General features: G+C 34.2%; 1 protein-coding gene across 1 annotated transcript in view; it reads right to left on the reverse strand.

The window, feature by feature from the left end:
- The window catches only part of CST7 (cystatin F), an 82,906-nt gene that overhangs the window by 7,193 nt on the left and 54,784 nt on the right, over positions 1 to 20,929 (reverse strand). The window contains exon 3 of the mRNA XM_053709297.1: positions 5,037 to 5,153. Within this exon, the coding sequence (XP_053565272.1) occupies positions 5,037 to 5,153 (117 nt within the window). The remainder of the gene's footprint in view (positions 1 to 5,036; positions 5,154 to 20,929) is intronic.

A 20,929-nucleotide genomic window follows, 5' to 3' on the forward strand; every position in this document is an offset into this window, starting at 1 on the left:
AAATTCCGAATGAAGTCAGCAACAGGAAGGGGAAAAAGGAATCCCTGGTTTATCCCATTCCTGAGTAATAATTTCCGACATACAGTCTGGAAAAGGAAATACCTCCACAGAAGAAAGAACATCATAGTATTTATTAAGCTTACTAGATTTTTTAGGGTTGACAGGAACAGAAGGGTCGGAGTCGTCCAAAGTAGCCAGTACCTCCTTTAGAAGTAAACAAAGGTGTTCAAGTTTAAATCTGAAATTAACTTCTTCAGAATCAGTCAAAGGATTTACACTGTCAGAATCTGAAATCTCACCCTCAGAAGCTACTGAGGTATCCTCCTCATCAGACTTATGGGAGAGCTCAACCATCGCAGAAGAAGATGGGACAGCCACCTTACTAGCAGGAAAATGCTTAGATTTCCTCTTGCGCTTACCCGCAATAGGAAAAGCAGATAAAGCTGCAGACCCTGCAGAAGATATCTGTGCAGCAAAATCCCCTAGCAAATAAACACCTCCAGGAGGCCAAGAGGAGCCTCAGGGCACTGTATGTGAAATCATTGAGGCTTGGGACCGCATCAGCCAGCATAGAAGTAACATCAGAAGGAAAAATGTTGAGGCCCCTCTGTCTAAGCACTTCATTGAAAATAATCACAATGTTAGCCAGCTTCGTTGGCAAATTATTGAGCAGATCCAAATACCCAGGAATGGCATAGACAGAGAGGTATTACTCAAGCAGAGAGAGATGTGGTGGATTTTTAAAATGGAGACCATGGTACCCAAAGGGTTAAACCGTGATTTTGATCTCTCCTGTTTTTTGTAGTTATTGCTAAGATATAAGCTTCTACTATAGTTCTTACAAAACCACATTTTCTATTGTACAGCAATGATGTAAAATGGGATATATTTATTATAGATAACTACATTGTCTCTGTTAAGGTATTTTAACAACTAATAATTTAAGCCATATAATGTATCCCTTATTGATAATCGTTATAACATTCTAGGAACAAAGATTTTTAATAATAACCCCAGGATAAGATAATGTGTAATTGTAATGTTTTTGTAACTTTCTGGTACAGGTGACACTTTGTTTTTAATATTTGATACATACTTATTGTAATATAGAGAGTTAATTAAATGTAATGTTTTGGCCACTAGGTGGCGCCATGCACATAGTGCAACAAGGAATTGGCGCGAAATTGAAAGGGTTTAAAAAGGCAATATACATTGTATGTAACAAATTGCATGATTAAGGGGGTAACCCCGCAACGTCGCATTTTTTACTAAGGTCTTTAATAAATATACATATACTTTATCCACTGTGCCAGCATCTTTCATGCATCTTATACTAAACAGGGATATAGCAGTTTATCCCCTTTGTCCGTGCACTGACAGTGGTGCAGTCCTCTTCACTGACTTTGATATCCTGAACAGCATTATCCTGAGAGACAATAGGCTCAGAAAGCAGTAATTTATCTTTACATTTTAGGGTCTTAGCTAAACATGAGGAGCAAAATTGCATAGGCAAAACAATTTAGGCCTCCAAACATAACAAGCATTTTTCAAAGGAAACAGACTCCTGTTCAGTGTCCATAGTTGAAAAAGTACCCCAAAAATAAAAAGAATGGTAACAAAAATTACTGTCACTTTAAGAAGGAAAGTATTCCTTCAGAGCACAATAACGCTAAGCATACAAATATAAGTGAAAAATAAATAATACACCTCTACACCTCAGGCTGCTGAGGTGTCCTACCGCTTCAGAAGCTGCACAAAAAAAAAGGACTCTCCAATCATCAGACAATATCCCCACAGCTGCAACAGAAGAAACTCAGAGAAGTTACACAGCTCCACTCAGTATTACAAACGGAAGAGCGGGAAGTAATGTGAGCAGCTGTAAAATAAACTGCGCAACAGACTAAAAGTGCACGTTTCTGTAAGAAACTGACTATCCATCTATAAGTCCCAATAATAAAGAAAAATGTTTAAAACACTTTATTCCATCTCTAGATTACTGCAATAAACCTACAGCCATAAACGTCAGGGATACTGTCCCATAACAAATAAGGGAAGCCATTAACCCCTTAGTCTCTCTCACATACATGTAGTGCCTAAAAACTGCCCCAAATCAATCTTTAATAAAGGATTACATATGTCCCAGGAGACGTGGCACTTGCAGATCCAACTGTCGGGCAGAAAAACAGCTCACAAGGTGTGAAAGGACACTTACTCCTATCAGAGACCTGTAGAAAAAGATAGAACAGAGTTACTAACTCTGGCTTTCTATAATAGGGGTAGCAATAATGTTAGAAGTAAAGCAAAGACAACCTCACCACCTTCTAACTGCTAAAAGCCACCACAACTCTTACTAAAGAGAATGACGTGGACACAGCTAGACCCCAATCCTTGTTAGCAGGGAAAAATACCCATTAAAGGATTAAATCTTCAGACACTCAAATTCGCCATCCTCCCGATCTCAGAGGCAAAGAATGACCGGGGGTTATGGGTAAGGGAAGTGACACTTAAAAGCTCTGCTGGGGTGCTCTTTGCCTCCTCCTGCTAGCCAGGAGGTGAATATCCCACTAATAATTGGAATAACGTTGTGGACTCTCCATGCCATAGGAAAAAAATAAAGATTAGGGGTCTTCACATTAGGGATATTAGCAGAGGAACACAGTAGGCTCTCTAATACTAATCTAATTGTAAACCACAAGTGATAATATAAACATAAAATCCTATATCTCCCAAACCATATGAGGTGGAATCACTACATGATTGTGGAAGCACAGGATTATTTATCACTCTAAAAAAGAAAAACATAAGTGGTCAGTGTTTATGAACCAGAGCTGGGCCACCTATTATCTTCAGCAACATTATCCTATGTGTAGACTGGTGGTATTTCAATGTGATGATGATGAAAATAAGGGTATAGCGGTCTGAAATACTTCTATAAGGGAAGAGTGATAAAAGTACAAACAAACAACTTAGATTTAAGTGAACATATCAGTGATAGGTGGTGAAGTCTCTATCCATTCGTTTTTCACCCTATAACGATTCTATGTAAATTTGTCAGCTTATAGACAGACCACGAGTCTGCTCCTCTTTCGTCGTGTCTGTCAGGGAGCTCTCAAGCTGTGTAATATTATCCATTGCTTCTGGTAACTTAAGTGTGCCATTATCTCCACCCTTGCATTGAGCTCTAATTATATGTGTACATTCTTTGTAGTTGTATTGCATCCTTTGCTCTAGATCTTTAAGGAGAACTTAAACTGAAATTCCGAGCTTCCTCCATGTTGATAAGAAGTATGTAAAGGTGTAATAGTATTTACAGCAGATCAAAACTGTTCTACCTGGCTAACTAAATAACCGGAGGGGGGGGAGGGTTTGAGATATGTGAGGCTGCCGTCTTCAATGTCAAACGGTCTGGTTTGGGTCTTTAACTTTTGGGATCGAGATGAGAGTAATATCGTCTGGCTCCAGAGCTTCTCCTTAATTAGCATATAAGGTTCTAATGAAGAATATTAGATTGGGGAAGATATAATCGGCGGATTATTGGAGCTATGTGCTGAGCTTCCCAAGTTTGCGACTCATCATGGCCACGGTCCAGACACGCCCTCCTCTACCTCTTATTTTTAATATGCACTTGTTGATTATACAATTCTATAATTGTACTTAATGCTCCTTTACCTTGTCTCTCACTAGGACAACTTAGCTTTCCAAACAGAACAAGTAAGTGACAAGGTTAGGAAAAAAATAAAGAATAAAAAATAATTAAACTACTGCATTTTTTCACCACAAAACAATATGGATTATTCTATAGGGGACATGAAAGTGATGCATTTATTGTTGTTGCAGCAAAAAGAAGTCAACAATATAAACCCTCGGACAAGTACAGGGGAGTGGGGCTCAGTATCCACCTTTAGGGTCCCCCTGATGTTAAACCTATGTATCCACAGTGGGGCAGTGCCTAATGCCAAAAAATGAAACACATATAATTAGAAGAAAAGAGAAAAGAGAAAGAAGCATTAAGGGGCACACTTATACTAGAATAGTGCAGTGGTTACGGACAATCTATAGTATAAACAGGGCATGGAAATAAAACATAACTTATAGTGTCTCTAAAAATTAATTCTCACATAACAAATGTTAAAATATTAAAATAACATATACACATGGCTGCCCCCCCCCTACATATACCGACCATGTTACACTAATTAGGGGTGGAAACCACTACTATACTTCAAGCAATCGGATCAGTACAATTATCCCCATCGGCCAGTGTACTATGAGTACAAAAGATCCCTATTATAATCTCAAATGTCAGACGGCCTATCTATTCTTTTGCAGTACCCCTGGCCGATAATTTACGAAGGCTGGGTATTACTGTACTGTATCCACTATAAAAAATATATTCACGGATTAGTGGTTCTACTTGCCGTTATACAGGGCTAATAATTAACACATGCAGGAGGGCAGTGTGAACGCCTGACACGCGTTTCACCACTGCTTTGTAATTTATTAATTTTTGCTACAGCAAAAATAAGCCAATGTAAATATATATAGTATTACAGTTTTATTGCTTTTAGAAAAACAAAATAAAATAAATGTTCCTGGGCTGAAAAAAACTATTTAATGCTATTTTTGTGGGGCTTACACCTGACAACCAATAGAGATGTGTAAGTTCTACTGGTAAAATAATAAATGAGAACTTCTGCATTTTGCGTTAATTAACTTTTGCACAGAACGCCTGCAGTTGTTAACGTACAGCTACTCAACCCACAAAAGGTACCTGAAGTAAAACAGACCCTTTTTTAAATATAGGTTCCACCAAGTTCTGACTCATTGCTTATACTGCTTAGCCCCTCCCCTTAGATCATGTGACCAGATAAAGCAGCTTCCTGGACCTCCAAGCAGTAGAAGAATCACAGGCTGTGTAAAATATAACAAAAAGAAGCTAGAAAAGAGTAACATAGCAATTGATACTAAAAAAAACATTAATGGTTCATGTTAACACAGTCAATTCAAGAATAATTGTTTTTAATACAATACATAACCTGTTTAAGAGGTTTGTCTTCCTGGAATTCACATTTATCCAGGTTGTTTTGTTCTTTCTTCTTACAAACAGTTCTTCCAATTTCAGTCTTGATCATGTACTTTATACCTTTAACAAGCTGTTTTAAGAAATGTCATCAATATATCAACACAACAGGCATAATAGGGAGAATAAAAAAATATTTGTATTGAATTTCCCAGATCACTAAACTTGTAATACGTTATATCTTCATTAAAAAGGACAGTAAAGTAAAAAAAAACCTTCATAATTCAGACAGAGGATGCAATTGAAACACCTTTCTAATTTACTTCTATTATAAAATTTGCTTAGTTCTATTAGCATCCTTTGTTGAAGACTAAACCTAGGTAGGTTGATAGGGCTAAGGAGTGTGCATGTGTATAACTATATATAACATTGCTGTTGCAAACACTGCTGCCATATGGCTTAAGACCTGTGCATGCTCGTAAGCTCACAAGGGGCCGATTATCTAAACCTCGCCAGGTCAGACGTGGTTTTTCATACCGACCCTCCCAGGGGCTGCCCTGATGGAATCATCTTTAAAAAGAGGCAGTCCCTGTGAGTGGCTTCTCTATCTGTCTTCTATTTAAATTTATGGATTTCGCTAAAAAGGAAACTTTGCTGTATAGGGCCAAGTTAGCAGGGGGCGCACTTTAAAATAAATCCTGCAGCCAATATAAATCACATTACACTGCTTTCTTAGTATAGCATCTTACAATCGCATATATTTTCATACACATGTTTTTCTATTAGGGTACCAAGTATTTGAATATTTTGCCACCTTTTCATTGCGAAAAAAACAAAACAGTGAGAACTATAGGGTGAAAATGCTGGAAAGCATTGCGCTCACTAGAGCACGCTTCCATAGGTTCCTATGGGAGCCTCGTTCTGATGCCACCAGAGATGGCATCAGAACTTCAGCGTCATGAAGGGGGTAAATAGTGCCGCGATGGCAGCAATTTTATGGCAAACAGGAGGCTTTATATTTTGCATTAATGTTTACTGACTTCCAAATAGCAGCAAAGAAAACAATAACATAGTAACAAAAAAACAGCCAATCAGAAGATAGCAGATAATATAAAACACACAAGCACAAGAAATAACTTCCTATTTTCTTTGCTGCCTTCCAGGCAATCTTATCAATAAAACTGTATGGTATTTTCATATAAGGTCTTAATCGTTTAATCTTTTTTTCTTTTAACCTTAAATGCTAATTTATACGATTTCTTTTGAAGTTTTCCAATCTAAAAAGAATAGATTTTCTGTTTGTAATTTCCCTTTGTAGGTTTTATTACCAAATTTTCCTTAACATTTAGTTGGTGGTGTAGTGGGTGCAGCGACATTCTGTTTAGTAATTGCCGCTGCACTGGTTTCCCCTCCGGAGCACCGGGTCTTAGCACCACTGGTTTGTGTGCATGACTAACTCCGGCACTCCAGATCTTCTCTCCTCTCTGAACTGCTAATGGAAATTTGGAGCCAAGCTTTCTAAGACTTTTTCCTCTCGCTCCATTTGGCCGTTGCAGGTCGCTTCCACTTAGCATTTCAGACACATTTTAGGCCGCAAAAAATGTTCACTTCATTATGCGCGCTCTGCTGCTTTTGAAGTAATGGTTGGCGATATAGTGTTGTAGGCCTCTCTCTGCGGCCTGATCATGTGGCCGTGCATTCTCGAGTTTCACCTTCCTCCGGCTCCGGCAGACGCGCACCAGGCTGCAATCTGGTGGCAGCAAGGTGCACGAGCTGCCGGTTACTGGATTTTCTGCAATTGTCTGCAATTTTCAACAATTTCTTATTAAAACCTTAATGATGCATACAGATTTTATTTACAATTGTACACCATAAGCTGTATGATGTACTATCCTGCATAACAGTAAGATGTCAATTAGCTCTGCTTCTTAGCAAAGAGATCAAACTAAAAAAGGATCAAATACATAAGGATATTTGAGTTATTTCAGAAAGGTATATAACATTTCTCTTTTAAATTGTTGTTACTTGAATAGTTTGTACTTTCAGATAATATATTTTGTATTTCTATTAACTTTATATTTTGTTTTTTTATAGGTGGTAGACCTGAACTGTGAATTAGTTTCACTACAGAAATTGAATAGTTAAAGGTTTGAGTTAATTTACATTCTTTTGTATTCTGGTTTTTAGTATTGCAATTAGATAACAATTAGATTGTTTGCATAGGTGAGCAATTAGGAGGGACCCCACCCTATCTTTCTGAGGGTATTTAAAGAGATCTGTTTAGCTCTGCTAAACATTTAGCTCTGCTTCTTAGCAAAGAGATCAAACTAAAAAAGGATCAAATACATAAGGATATTTGAGTTATTTCAGAAAGGTATATAACATTTCTCTTTTAAATTGTTGTTACTTGAATAGTTTGTACTTTCAGATAATATATTTTGTATTTCTATTAACTTTATATTTTGTTTTTTTATAGGTGGTAGACCTGAACTGTGAATTAGTTTCACTACAGAAATTGAATAGTTAAAGGTTTGAGTTAATTTACATTCTTTTGTATTCTGGTTTTTAGTATTGCAATTAGATAACAATTAGATTGTTTGCATAGGTGAGCAATTAGGAGGGACCCCACCCTATCTTTCTGAGGGTATTTAAAGAGATCTGTTTAGCTCTGCTAAACATTTAGCTCTGCTTCTTAGCAAAGAGATCAAACTAAAAAAGGATCAAATACATAAGGATATTTGAGTTATTTCAGAAAGGTATATAACATTTCTCTTTTAAATTGTTGTTACTTGAATAGTTTGTACTTTCAGATAATATATTTTGTATTTCTATTAACTTTATATTTTGTTTTTTTTATAGGTGGTAGACCTGAACTGTGAATTAGTTTCACTACAGAAATTGAATAGTTAAAGGTTTGAGTTAATTTACATTCTTTTGTATTCTGGTTTTTAGTATTGCAATTAGATAACAATTAGATTGTTTGCATAGGTGAGCAATTAGGAGGGACCCCACCCTATCTTTCTGAGGGTATTTAAAGAGATCTGTTTAGCTCTGCTAAACATTTAGCTCTGCGTCTTAGCAAAGAGATCAAACTAAAAAAGGATCAAATACATAAGGATATTTGAGTTATTTCAGAAAGGTATATAACATTTCTCTTTTAAATTGTTGTTACTTGAATAGTTTGTACTTTCAGATAATATATTTTGTATTTCTATTAACTTTATATTTTGTTTTTTTATAGGTGGTAGACCTGAACTGTGAATTAGTTTCACTACAGAAATTGAATAGTTAAAGGTTTGAGTTAATTTACATTCTTTTGTATTCTGGTTTTTAGTATTGCAATTAGATAACAATTAGATTGTTTGCATAGGTGAGCAATTAGGAGGGACCCCACCCTATCTTTCTGAGGGTATTTAAAGAGATCTGTTTAGCTCTGCTAAACATTTAGCTCTGCTTCTTAGCAAAGAGATCAAACTAAAAAAGGATCAAATACATAAGGATATTTGAGTTATTTCAGAAAGGTATATAACATTTCTCTTTTAAATTGTTGTTACTTGAATAGTTTGTACTTTCAGATAATATATTTTGTATTTCTATTAACTTTATATTTTGTTTTTTTATAGGTGGTAGACCTGAACTGTGAATTAGTTTCACTACAGAAATTGAATAGTTAAAGGTTTGAGTTAATTTACATTCTTTTGTATTCTGGTTTTTAGTATTGCAATTAGATAACAATTAGATTGTTTGCATAGGTGAGCAATTAGGAGGGACCCCACCCTATCTTTCTGAGGGTATTTAAAGAGATCTGTTTAGCTCTGCTAAACATTTAGCTCTGCGTCTTAGCAAAGAGATCAAACTAAAAAAGGATCAAATACATAAGGATATTTGAGTTATTTCAGAAAGGTATATAACATTTCTCTTTTAAATTGTTGTTACTTGAATAGTTTGTACTTTCAGATAATATATTTTGTATTTCTATTAACTTTATATTTTGTTTTTTTATAGGTGGTAGACCTGAACTGTGAATTAGTTTCACTACAGAAATTGAATAGTTAAAGGTTTGAGTTAATTTACATTCTTTTGTATTCTGGTTTTTAGTATTGCAATTAGATAACAATTAGATTGTTTGCATAGGTGAGCAATTAGGAGGGACCCCACCCTATCTTTCTGAGGGTATTTAAAGAGATCTGTTTAGCTCTGCTAAACATTTAGCTCTGCTTCTTAGCAAAGAGATCAAACTAAAAAAGGATCAAATACATAAGGATATTTGAGTTATTTCAGAAAGGTATATAACATTTCTCTTTTAAATTGTTGTTACTTGAATAGTTTGTACTTTCAGATAATATATTTTGTATTTCTATTAACTTTATATTTTGTTTTTTTATAGGTGGTAGACCTGAACTGTGAATTAGTTTCACTACAGAAATTGAATAGTTAAAGGTTTGAGTTAATTTACATTCTTTTGTATTCTGGTTTTTAGTATTGCAATTAGATAACAATTAGATTGTTTGCATAGGTGAGCAATTAGGAGGGACCCCACCCTATCTTTCTGAGGGTATTTAAAGAGATCTGTTTAGCTCTGCTAAACATTTAGCTCTGCTTCTTAGCAAAGAGATCAAACTAAAAAAGGATCAAATACATAAGGATATTTGAGTTATTTCAGAAAGGTATATAACATTTCTCTTTTAAATTGTTGTTACTTGAATAGTTTGTACTTTCAGATAATATATTTTGTATTTCTATTAACTTTATATTTTGTTTTTTTATAGGTGGTAGACCTGAACTGTGAATTAGTTTCACTACAGAAATTGAATAGTTAAAGGTTTGAGTTAATTTACATTCTTTTGTATTCTGGTTTTTAGTATTGCAATTAGATAACAATTAGATTGTTTGCATAGGTGAGCAATTAGGAGGGACCCCACCCTATCTTTCTGAGGGTATTTAAAGAGATCTGTTTAGCTCTGCTAAACATTTAGCTCTGCTTCTTAGCAAAGAGATCAAACTAAAAAAGGATCAAATACATAAGGATATTTGAGTTATTTCAGAAAGGTATATAACATTTCTCTTTTAAATTGTTGTTACTTGAATAGTTTGTACTTTCAGATAATATATTTTGTATTTCTATTAACTTTATATTTTGTTTTTTTATAGGTGGTAGACCTGAACTGTGAATTAGTTTCACTACAGAAATTGAATAGTTAAAGGTTTGAGTTAATTTACATTCTTTTGTATTCTGGTTTTTAGTATTGCAATTAGATAACAATTAGATTGTTTGCATAGGTGAGCAATTAGGAGGGACCCCACCCTATCTTTCTGAGGGTATTTAAAGAGATCTGTTTAGCTCTGCTAAACATTTAGCTCTGCTTCTTAGCAAAGAGATCAAACTAAAAAAGGATCAAATACATAAGGATATTTGAGTTATTTCAGAAAGGTATATAACATTTCTCTTTTAAATTGTTGTTACTTGAATAGTTTGTACTTTCAGATAATATATTTTGTATTTCTATTAACTTTATATTTTGTTTTTTTATAGGTGGTAGACCTGAACTGTGAATTAGTTTCACTACAGAAATTGAATAGTTAAAGGTTTGAGTTAATTTACATTCTTTTGTATTCTGGTTTTTAGTATTGCAATTAGATAACAATTAGATTGTTTGCATAGGTGAGCAATTAGGAGGGACCCCACCCTATCTTTCTGAGGGTATTTAAAGAGATCTGTTTAGCTCTGCTAAACATTTAGCTCTGCTTCTTAGCAAAGAGATCAAACTAAAAAAGGATCAAATACATAAGGATATTTGAGTTATTTCAGAAAGGTATATAACATTTCTCTTTTAAATTGTTGTTACTTGAATAGTTTGTACTTTCAGATAATATATTTTGTATTTCTATTAACTTTATATTTTGTTTTTTTATAGGTGGTAGACCTGAACTGTGAATTAGTTTCACTACAGAAATTGAATAGTTAAAGGTTTGAGTTAATTTACATTCTTTTGTATTCTGGTTTTTAGTATTGCAATTAGATAACAATTAGATTGTTTGCATAGGTGAGCAATTAGGAGGGACCCCACCCTATCTTTCTGAGGGTATTTAAAGAGATCTGTTTAGCTCTGCTAAACATTTAGCTCTGCTTCTTAGCAAAGAGATCAAACTAAAAAAGGATCAAATACATAAGGATATTTGAGTTATTTCAGAAAGGTATATAACATTTCTCTTTTAAATTGTTGTTACTTGAATAGTTTGTACTTTCAGATAATATATTTTGTATTTCTATTAACTTTATATTTTGTTTTTTTATAGGTGGTAGACCTGAACTGTGAATTAGTTTCACTACAGAAATTGAATAGTTAAAGGTTTGAGTTAATTTACATTCTTTTGTATTCTGGTTTTTAGTATTGCAATTAGATAACAATTAGATTGTTTGCATAGGTGAGCAATTAGGAGGGACCCCACCCTATCTTTCTGAGGGTATTTAAAGAGATCTGTTTAGCTCTGCTAAACATTTAGCTCTGCTTCTTAGCAAAGAGATCAAACTAAAAAAGGATCAAATACATAAGGATATTTGAGTTATTTCAGAAAGGTATATAACATTTCTCTTTTAAATTGTTGTTACTTGAATAGTTTGTACTTTCAGATAATATATTTTGTATTTCTATTAACTTTATATTTTGTTTTTTTATAGGTGGTAGACCTGAACTGTGAATTAGTTTCACTACAGAAATTGAATAGTTAAAGGTTTGAGTTAATTTACATTCTTTTGTATTCTGGTTTTTAGTATTGCAATTAGATAACAATTAGATTGTTTGCATAGGTGAGCAATTAGGAGGGACCCCACCCTATCTTTCTGAGGGTATTTAAAGAGATCTGTTTAGCTCTGCTAAACATTTAGCTCTGCTTCTTAGCAAAGAGATCAAACTAAAAAAGGATCAAATACATAAGGATATTTGAGTTATTTCAGAAAGGTATATAACATTTCTCTTTTAAATTGTTGTTACTTGAATAGTTTGTACTTTCAGATAATATATTTTGTATTTCTATTAACTTTATATTTTGTTTTTTTATAGGTGGTAGACCTGAACTGTGAATTAGTTTCACTACAGAAATTGAATAGTTAAAGGTTTGAGTTAATTTACATTCTTTTGTATTCTGGTTTTTAGTATTGCAATTAGATAACAATTAGATTGTTTGCATAGGTGAGCAATTAGGAGGGACCCCACCCTATCTTTCTGAGGGTATTTAAAGAGATCTGTTTAGCTCTGCTAAACATTTAGCTCTGCTTCTTAGCAAAGAGATCAAACTAAAAAAGGATCAAATACATAAGGATATTTGAGTTATTTCAGAAAGGTATATAACATTTCTCTTTTAAATTGTTGTTACTTGAATAGTTTGTACTTTCAGATAATATATTTTGTATTTCTATTAACTTTATATTTTGTTTTTTTATAGGTGGTAGACCTGAACTGTGAATTAGTTTCACTACAGAAATTGAATAGTTAAAGGTTTGAGTTAATTTACATTCTTTTGTATTCTGGTTTTTAGTATTGCAATTAGATAACAATTAGATTGTTTGCATAGGTGAGCAATTAGGAGGGACCCCACCCTATCTTTCTGAGGGTATTTAAAGAGATCTGTTTAGCTCTGCTAAACATTTAGCTCTGCTTCTTAGCAAAGAGATCAAACTAAAAAAGGATCAAATACATAAGGATATTTGAGTTATTTCAGAAAGGTATATAACATTTCTCTTTTAAATTGTTGTTACTTGAATAGTTTGTACTTTCAGATAATATATTTTGTATTTCTATTAACTTTATATTTTGTTTTTTTATAGGTGGTAGACCTGAACTGTGAATTAGTTTCACTACAGAAATTGAATAGTTAAAGGTTTGAGTTAATTTACATTCTTTTGTATTCTGGTTTTTAGTATTGCAATTAGATAACAATTAGATTGTTTGCATAGGTGAGCAATTAGGAGGGACCCCACCCTATCTTTCTGAGGGTATTTAAAGAGATCTGTTTAGCTCTGCTAAACATTTAGCTCTGCTTCTTAGCAAAGAGATCAAACTAAAAAAGGATCAAATACATAAGGATATTTGAGTTATTTCAGAAAGGTATATAACATTTCTCTTTTAAATTGTTGTTACTTGAATAGTTTGTACTTTCAGATAATATATTTTGTATTTCTATTAACTTTATATTTTGTTTTTTTATAGGTGGTAGACCTGAACTGTGAATTAGTTTCACTACAGAAATTGAATAGTTAAAGGTTTGAGTTAATTTACATTCTTTTGTATTCTGGTTTTTAGTATTGCAATTAGATAACAATTAGATTGTTTGCATAGGTGAGCAATTAGGAGGGACCCCACCCTATCTTTCTGAGGGTATTTAAAGAGATCTGTTTAGCTCTGCTAAACATTTAGCTCTGCTTCTTAGCAAAGAGATCAAACTAAAAAAGGATCAAATACATAAGGATATTTGAGTTATTTCAGAAAGGTATATAACATTTCTCTTTTAAATTGTTGTTACTTGAATAGTTTGTACTTTCAGATAATATATTTTGTATTTCTATTAACTTTATATTTTGTTTTTTTATAGGTGGTAGACCTGAACTGTGAATTAGTTTCACTACAGAAATTGAATAGTTAAAGGTTTGAGTTAATTTACATTCTTTTGTATTCTGGTTTTTAGTATTGCAATTAGATAACAATTAGATTGTTTGCATAGGTGAGCAATTAGGAGGGACCCCACCCTATCTTTCTGAGGGTATTTAAAGAGATCTGTTTAGCTCTGCTAAACATTTAGCTCTGCTTCTTAGCAAAGAGATCAAACTAAAAAAGGATCAAATACATAAGGATATTTGAGTTATTTCAGAAAGGTATATAACATTTCTCTTTTAAATTGTTGTTACTTGAATAGTTTGTACTTTCAGATAATATATTTTGTATTTCTATTAACTTTATATTTTGTTTTTTTATAGGTGGTAGACCTGAACTGTGAATTAGTTTCACTACAGAAATTGAATAGTTAAAGGTTTGAGTTAATTTACATTCTTTTGTATTCTGGTTTTTAGTATTGCAATTAGATAACAATTAGATTGTTTGCATAGGTGAGCAATTAGGAGGGACCCCACCCTATCTTTCTGAGGGTATTTAAAGAGATCTGTTTAGCTCTGCTAAACATTTAGCTCTGCTTCTTAGCAAAGAGATCAAACTAAAAAAGGATCAAAGACATAAGGATATTTGAGTTATTTCAGAAAGGTATATAACATTTCTCTTTTAAATTGTTGTTACTTGAATAGTTTGTACTTTCAGATAATATATTTTGTATTTCTATTAACTTTATATTTTGTTTTTTTATAGGTGGTAGACCTGAACTGTGAATTAGTTTCACTACAGAAATTGAATAGTTAAAGGTTTGAGTTAATTTACATTCTTTTGTATTCTGGTTTTTAGTATTGCAATTAGATAACAATTAGATTGTTTGCATAGGTGAGCAATTAGGAGGGACCCCACCCTATCTTTCTGAGGGTATTTAAAGAGATCTGTTTAGCTCTGCTAAACATTTAGCTCTGCGTCTTAGCAAAGAGATCAAACTAAAAAAGGATCAAATACATAAGGATATTTGAGTTATTTCAGGAGTTATTCAGGGTTATTCAGGCTTATTCAGTAGTAAATAATACTTATATTTTTCTTATTGTTAAAGTGTTGCATAGTTTAAAATGTCTCAGATACAGTGCAATGGGTGTTTTGCACTTTTTAATCGTTCTACTTTTTGGAGATTTAGGGGCTGTCCTGTTTGTAAGCAGTTTTCCCTGTTAAGGGAGGAAATAGCTAAACTTCAAGCTAAGGTAAGTAACATACCTGTTACCTCTACAAAGCTGCCTCAGAAAGAAGCCCCTCTACCCCAGAGATCAGCAAGGAGAGGCAGATGGATCACTGTAGGCTCTGGAAGAATTAGAACAGTAGACCAGAAGCATTGCCCACAACCTCTGCCATTGCAAAACTCCTATGCTGCTCTTGCCGAATATACTTGTGATGAGGAGATTGCTGTTTCTGAGCCCTCTGAAGCTGTAACAGGTCATTTAAATCTATTGGCACCTGATTCTCCAGGTAACATAACACAGGAAAGAACTGCAGATGTGTTTTTGAGAAAAAGACTGTTAGTGGGTGACTCTATGTTGAGGAATGTGTATTTAGGTGAAAGTAAAGGAGAAACAAGGGAGGTTAGATGTCTTCCAGGAGCTACTGCTCACAGGGATAAGAATCGTATTTTGAGAATTGTTAAGGCAGCAGGAAAGGGAAGTGAGTTAGATGTGATTGTACATTTAGGAACAAATGATCTGGCTAGTAATCATGTTGCTGCTGTTCAGAAAGAGTTTTGTGACCTAGGTAATCATTTAGAGACTGTGGCATCAACTCTATCATTTTCTGCTATTTTACCTGTGTATGGCCAGGAAGCAGGAAAGATGGAGCGGATAACAACATTTAATTCTTGGTTAGATAAGTGGTGCAGGGAACGAGGATTTGGTTTTATTGGCCATTATAGCTCTGTTTGGAAAGATACTAGGTTATTTAGGAGAGATGGCTTGCATTTGAATGCTAAAGGAACAGAGTATCTGGGAGAGGAGTTCAAATACTTTATTAGAAATCATTTAAACTAATAAAGGGGGGTAGCATTAATATATCCACCTGCCCCCCACAGCATGCCAAAACTGTTAGTCCAAGTAACAATTCTAGAAATTCTAGTAGAAAAATTCTTCGTGCCATGAGCACAAATGCTCGCAGCTTAGGAAATAAATTACCTGAACTCATTTCAATAACGACTAGGGACAACTTGGATTTAGTAGCTATAACAGAAACATGGTACAATGATTTGCATGACTGGGACATAGTCATACCTGGATACAGGTTATTTAAAAAGAACAGAGTAGGAAAGAAAGGTGGAGGAGTTGCTTTGTATGTAAATGAAAATATTAAGGTTACTGAAATTGTAGGAACAAATGATGAGGTGGAAAGTATTTGGGTGACTTTGTATATAGGCCTCCATTGCAGGATGAAAAACTGGACAATCTGCTATTAGAGGAAATAACCAAAATGACCATGAAGGGTAAGGTTATAGTACTGGGGGACTTTAATTTGCCAGATATAGACTGGAAGATTCCTTCTGCTAGATCGGCTAGAAGCAGGTATATTCTTGAATCTCTGCTAGGGGAATCACTTGAACAATTAGTCAAGGAACCAACTCGTAAGGAAGCTATATTAGATCTAATACTTACAAACAGTGATACAGTTTCAGATGTGTCTGTAGGTGAGAACTTAGGATCCAGTGATCATCAATCTGTTTGGTTTAGTATTCATGTTCAGGAACTGTCCACCAAGACTAAAACAAAAGTTTTAGACTTTAGGACGGCAGATTTTTCATTAATGGGAGAATACCTAAATAACTATTTAAAGGGGAAAACTCTTATTACAGGGGTTCAAGAACAGTGGGAATTTGTGAAAGGTGCCATTTTAGATGCAACCGCACACTGTATTAGACATGTCTGTAAACGTAAAAGAAAGCGGAAACCAATTTGGTTTTCCAAAGAAGTAGCACATGCTGTAAAGACAAAAAAGATAGCTTATAAAAATTACAGACACACACAAGCAGATGATGATATGAAAATATGGAAACTCCAACAAAAAAAGACTAAGCAGTTAATTAGGAAGGTTAAAGCTCATGCAGAAGAGAAGATAGCACAGTCAGTAAAACATGGGGACAAAACATTCTTTAGATATATCAGTGAAAAAAGAAAAAATAAGGTAGGAATAGTAAAATTGAAATCAGTTGATGGTAGAATAATAGAAGGAGATAAGCAGATTGCAGACTGTCTCAATGATTACTTCTGTTCTGTTTTCACTAAAGATTGTGAAGATACAATGTCTACATTAAGGGATGCTACGCAAAATAGAAACAAGCTTAACAGTAATCTTTTTACAGAGGATGAGGTTTTGTTAGCATTATCAAAAATAAATGTTACAAAGGCAGTGGGTCCTGATAATATTCATCCAAGGGTTTTAAAAGAACTTCGATCAGTGCTAACTGTCCCATTAACTGATCTGTTTAATCAGTCACTATTAACAGGAGCTGTCCCAGATGATTGGAGAATAGCAAATGTAACACCCCTTCATAAAAAGGGCAGTAGAGAAGAATCTGGCAACTACAGGCCAGTTAGTTTAACTTCAGTAGTAGGGAAATTAATGGAAAGCCTCTTAAAAGAAAGAATTATGACTTACATAAAGACAAACAATTTAGAGGACCAAAATCAGCATGGTTTTACTTCAGGGAGATCATGTCAGACTAATCTAATTGACTTCTTTGATTATGTAACAAAAGTATTAGAAAAGGGAGGAGCAGTTGATGTAGCATATCTAGATTTCAGCAAAGCATTTGACACCGTCCCACACAATAAACTTATTCACAAACTATATCTCCTTGGTCTAGATTCAAAAATTGTGAACTGGGTGGAATGCTGGCTTAAGGACAGAAAACAAAGTGTCTTAGTAAATGGAGTTCATTCAGCAGAGGGGGCTGTTACTAGTGGTGTTCCTCAGGGGTCAGTTCTGGGGCCTGTTTTGTTTAACATATTTATCTGCGATATCAGCAAAGGGCTACAGGGGAAAGTATGTCTCTTTGCAGATGATACAAAAATTTGCAACAGAGTGAATGTTCCAGGGGGGGTAGACAAAATGAGAAGTGATATACAACAATTGGAGGATTGGACAAATGACTGGGGTCTAAAGTTTAACACAGCAAAGTGTAAAATAATGCATTTAGGGAAGAAAAATCCAAATGTTAATTACAGACTCAATGACACTTTACTGACTGTTACAGACGAGGAACAGGACTTGGGAATTATTATTTCAGATGATTTAAAACTTAGTAAACAATGTAGTAATGCAGCGAGTAAGGCTAGCAGAATGCTTGGATGTATTGGTAGAGGTATTTGCAGCAGAAATAGTAAGGTTCTTATGCCACTTTATAGATCATTAGTTAGGCCTCATCTTGAGTATTGTGTGCAGTTCTGGAGGCCATATCTTCAGAAAGATATTAACAAACTTGAATCTGTGCAAAGGAGGGCTACCAAAATGGCACATGGTCTAAAAAATAAAACTTACCAGGATAGGCTCAATGACCTAAATATGTATAGCTTAGAGGAGAGAAGGGAAAGAGGTGATATGATAGCAACTTTCAAGTACATTAAAGGGTTTAGTAAAACTGAGGCTGTGGGTATTTTACATAAAATGGAAAATTTAAGAACAAGGGGTCATGAGCTCAAGCTAAAGGGTAGTAGATTCAGAAGTAATTTGAGGAAGCACTTCTTTACAGAAAGAGTGATTGATTTATGGAATAAACTTCCTCAAGAGGTAGTAGCAACAAACACTGTGGGGGACTTTAAAAATGCATGGGACAAGCATAGGGCTATCCTACGAACTAGATAAGTTTATACTGTTAGGTAAGGTCGGGCAGACTTGCTGGGCCTATGGCTCTTATCTGCCGTCAATATCTATGTTTCTATGCATCTTTATATTAATTATGGCAACCCTTTTATTATTTTACAATCTAAACATATATTTTTTTTAGCGCTGCATCATTATCAGCATTATAAAGTGCATGGTACTGAGGCTCTAATATTTATATGTTCTTATGATGCAGGAGAGTCTATAAAGTATAGCCGAGTGGGCTAAACATATGTGTTAAAATTATTAATTTTTTTATCTTTTACAGTAGTGGCAAAAATGGTGGAAACCTTTTGGAAAAAGTGTATTTTTGAGGTTTGATGGCTTATAACAACTATATCAATGGAAAGATAATTTAATCAAGAATGTATTGCAATTATCTGTATTCTATGAAAAGTAATAGCCAAATAACCAGAGCAAGGAAGCACAACTTGCTTATGTTGATATGAAGTAGCTTTCCTTTATTTGAATGTAGCCAATAAGCATGAGTGTTTAGAGAGCCAATCATGTGTCATGTTGTTTTGGCAATGAGCCAATAAGGTCACAGTAGGATTCAGCTATTGATGTCATATATTGGAGCTAAGAGGAGGACATTTTGTCAGTGTGTTATGTGATTGCTATCAAGTTGGTTGTTTTTTGTGGTGTTCTTTCATTTAGTGAGCTTGTAAAACGTAATAAAATTAAAGAAATGGCACAAAGAGTTGACTGGTTACCCAGAAAGCAATGTAAAATAGTACTATTAAGTGAACAAGGCTACAGTTATGAAGAAATTAGAAGAAATATTGGTGGAAACTTAACCAAAGGTGGCATTTCTAAATTTTTGAAGCGGTATAAGGAGACTCAGTCACTACAAAACCAGACTGGTAAAGGCAGGTCAAGGTGCACAACAGCAAGTGATGATAGAAGAATTGAGAGACTGTGCCTACTTGACAGAAGAAAATCATCTGGGTGTATACAAGATGAAATGGCGCAATGCAATGTGAAGTTGAGTGCAAGGTCTGTTTGGCACAGACTGCAGGAATTTGGTCTAAATGCTAGAATTCCATGAAAAATGCCATTTTTATCTCTCAAACAAAGGTTGAAAAGATTAAACTGGGCTAAAATCCATGTTATCTGGACAGCGGAACAATGGGACAGTGTTATTTGGAGTGATGAGACTAAAATCTCCCTGTTTGGTAGTTATGGCATAAAATACGTAAGGCGAAGAATCGTAGAAGATTTGCATCGTGATTGGAGTACACGTACCATGAAACACCCAGTTAGTGTTATGATCTGGGGTTGTATGACATCTAAAGGTGTGGGCAGAATTTGCGTGATTAATGGGAATATAAATGCCTAAAAATACATAAATGAAATACTTGAGCCCAAACTGAAGCCTTCCGTACGTGATCTTTTCCAAGATAATGAATCATATATATTTGAACAGGATTCAGCTCCATGTCATGTTGCTGCTTTGTGCAAAAAGTGGTTTCAAGATAATCATATTCCACTGCTGAAATGGCCTGGGAATAGCCCAGACCTTAACCCAATCGAAAATCTATGGAGCCGACTAAAGAAACTTGTTAGTCAGAAGCAACCCAGCAATAAAACCCAATTAATAGAAGCAATAATTCAATCTTGGATTCACATTATAACAGCTGCAGAACTAAAAAACTTGGTTCCCTCCATGGGAAGGTGTTGTAAGGCCGTAATTAACGCTAATGGTTACCCAACTAAGTATCAACCGACATGTTGAAAACATTTTTATATATCATTTTTTCTATGCGTTTCACTTTTCTTCTTTATAACTGCTGTTCTAATAAAAAAAAAATCCTTCATAAAAGTTATTGCATTACATTCTTGATTAAATTATCTTTCCATTGATATATTATTTTATAGTATTACTCCAAAAAAATGGTGTTATGAGCCATCAGACCTCAAAAATTCACTTTTTTCCAAAAGGTTTCCGCAATTTTGGCCACTACTGTATATTACATATTTATTTGTGTGCATGTCTAAGGATACACCATTAATCCCTTTTTTTGGACTGCAAGCTATAATCTCACATTTGGAGGTGGAATTACATTTGCACGCTTATATTCTTATATCCTCTTATTGGTTCATGTTTATCTCATGACAAACTGACATTTGTTAAATGTGGCTATATTATTCAAGTATATTAGCCTGTGTTAAGGCTATTTGAATATAATATATTCAGCCTGTATTTAGGCTTTATTATAGTATATTAAGCCTATATTAGGCTATTTCTATTGTAGTAGTTCAAGCCTCTTATGCTTCATCATTTGTATGATATATAGTCTGCTATTCTTATTATAAATCCTAAGCTGGTATAAAGGCTATTTCCTTTGTAGGTATATTAGCTGGTATAGGCTATATCATTTTTACAGTGTATTTATTACCTGTATCAAGGTTTTTC

The sequence above is a fragment of the Bombina bombina genome, chromosome 4 (assembly GCF_027579735.1).
Source record: "Bombina bombina isolate aBomBom1 chromosome 4, aBomBom1.pri, whole genome shotgun sequence".
Lineage (NCBI taxonomy): Eukaryota > Metazoa > Chordata > Amphibia > Anura > Bombinatoridae > Bombina > Bombina bombina.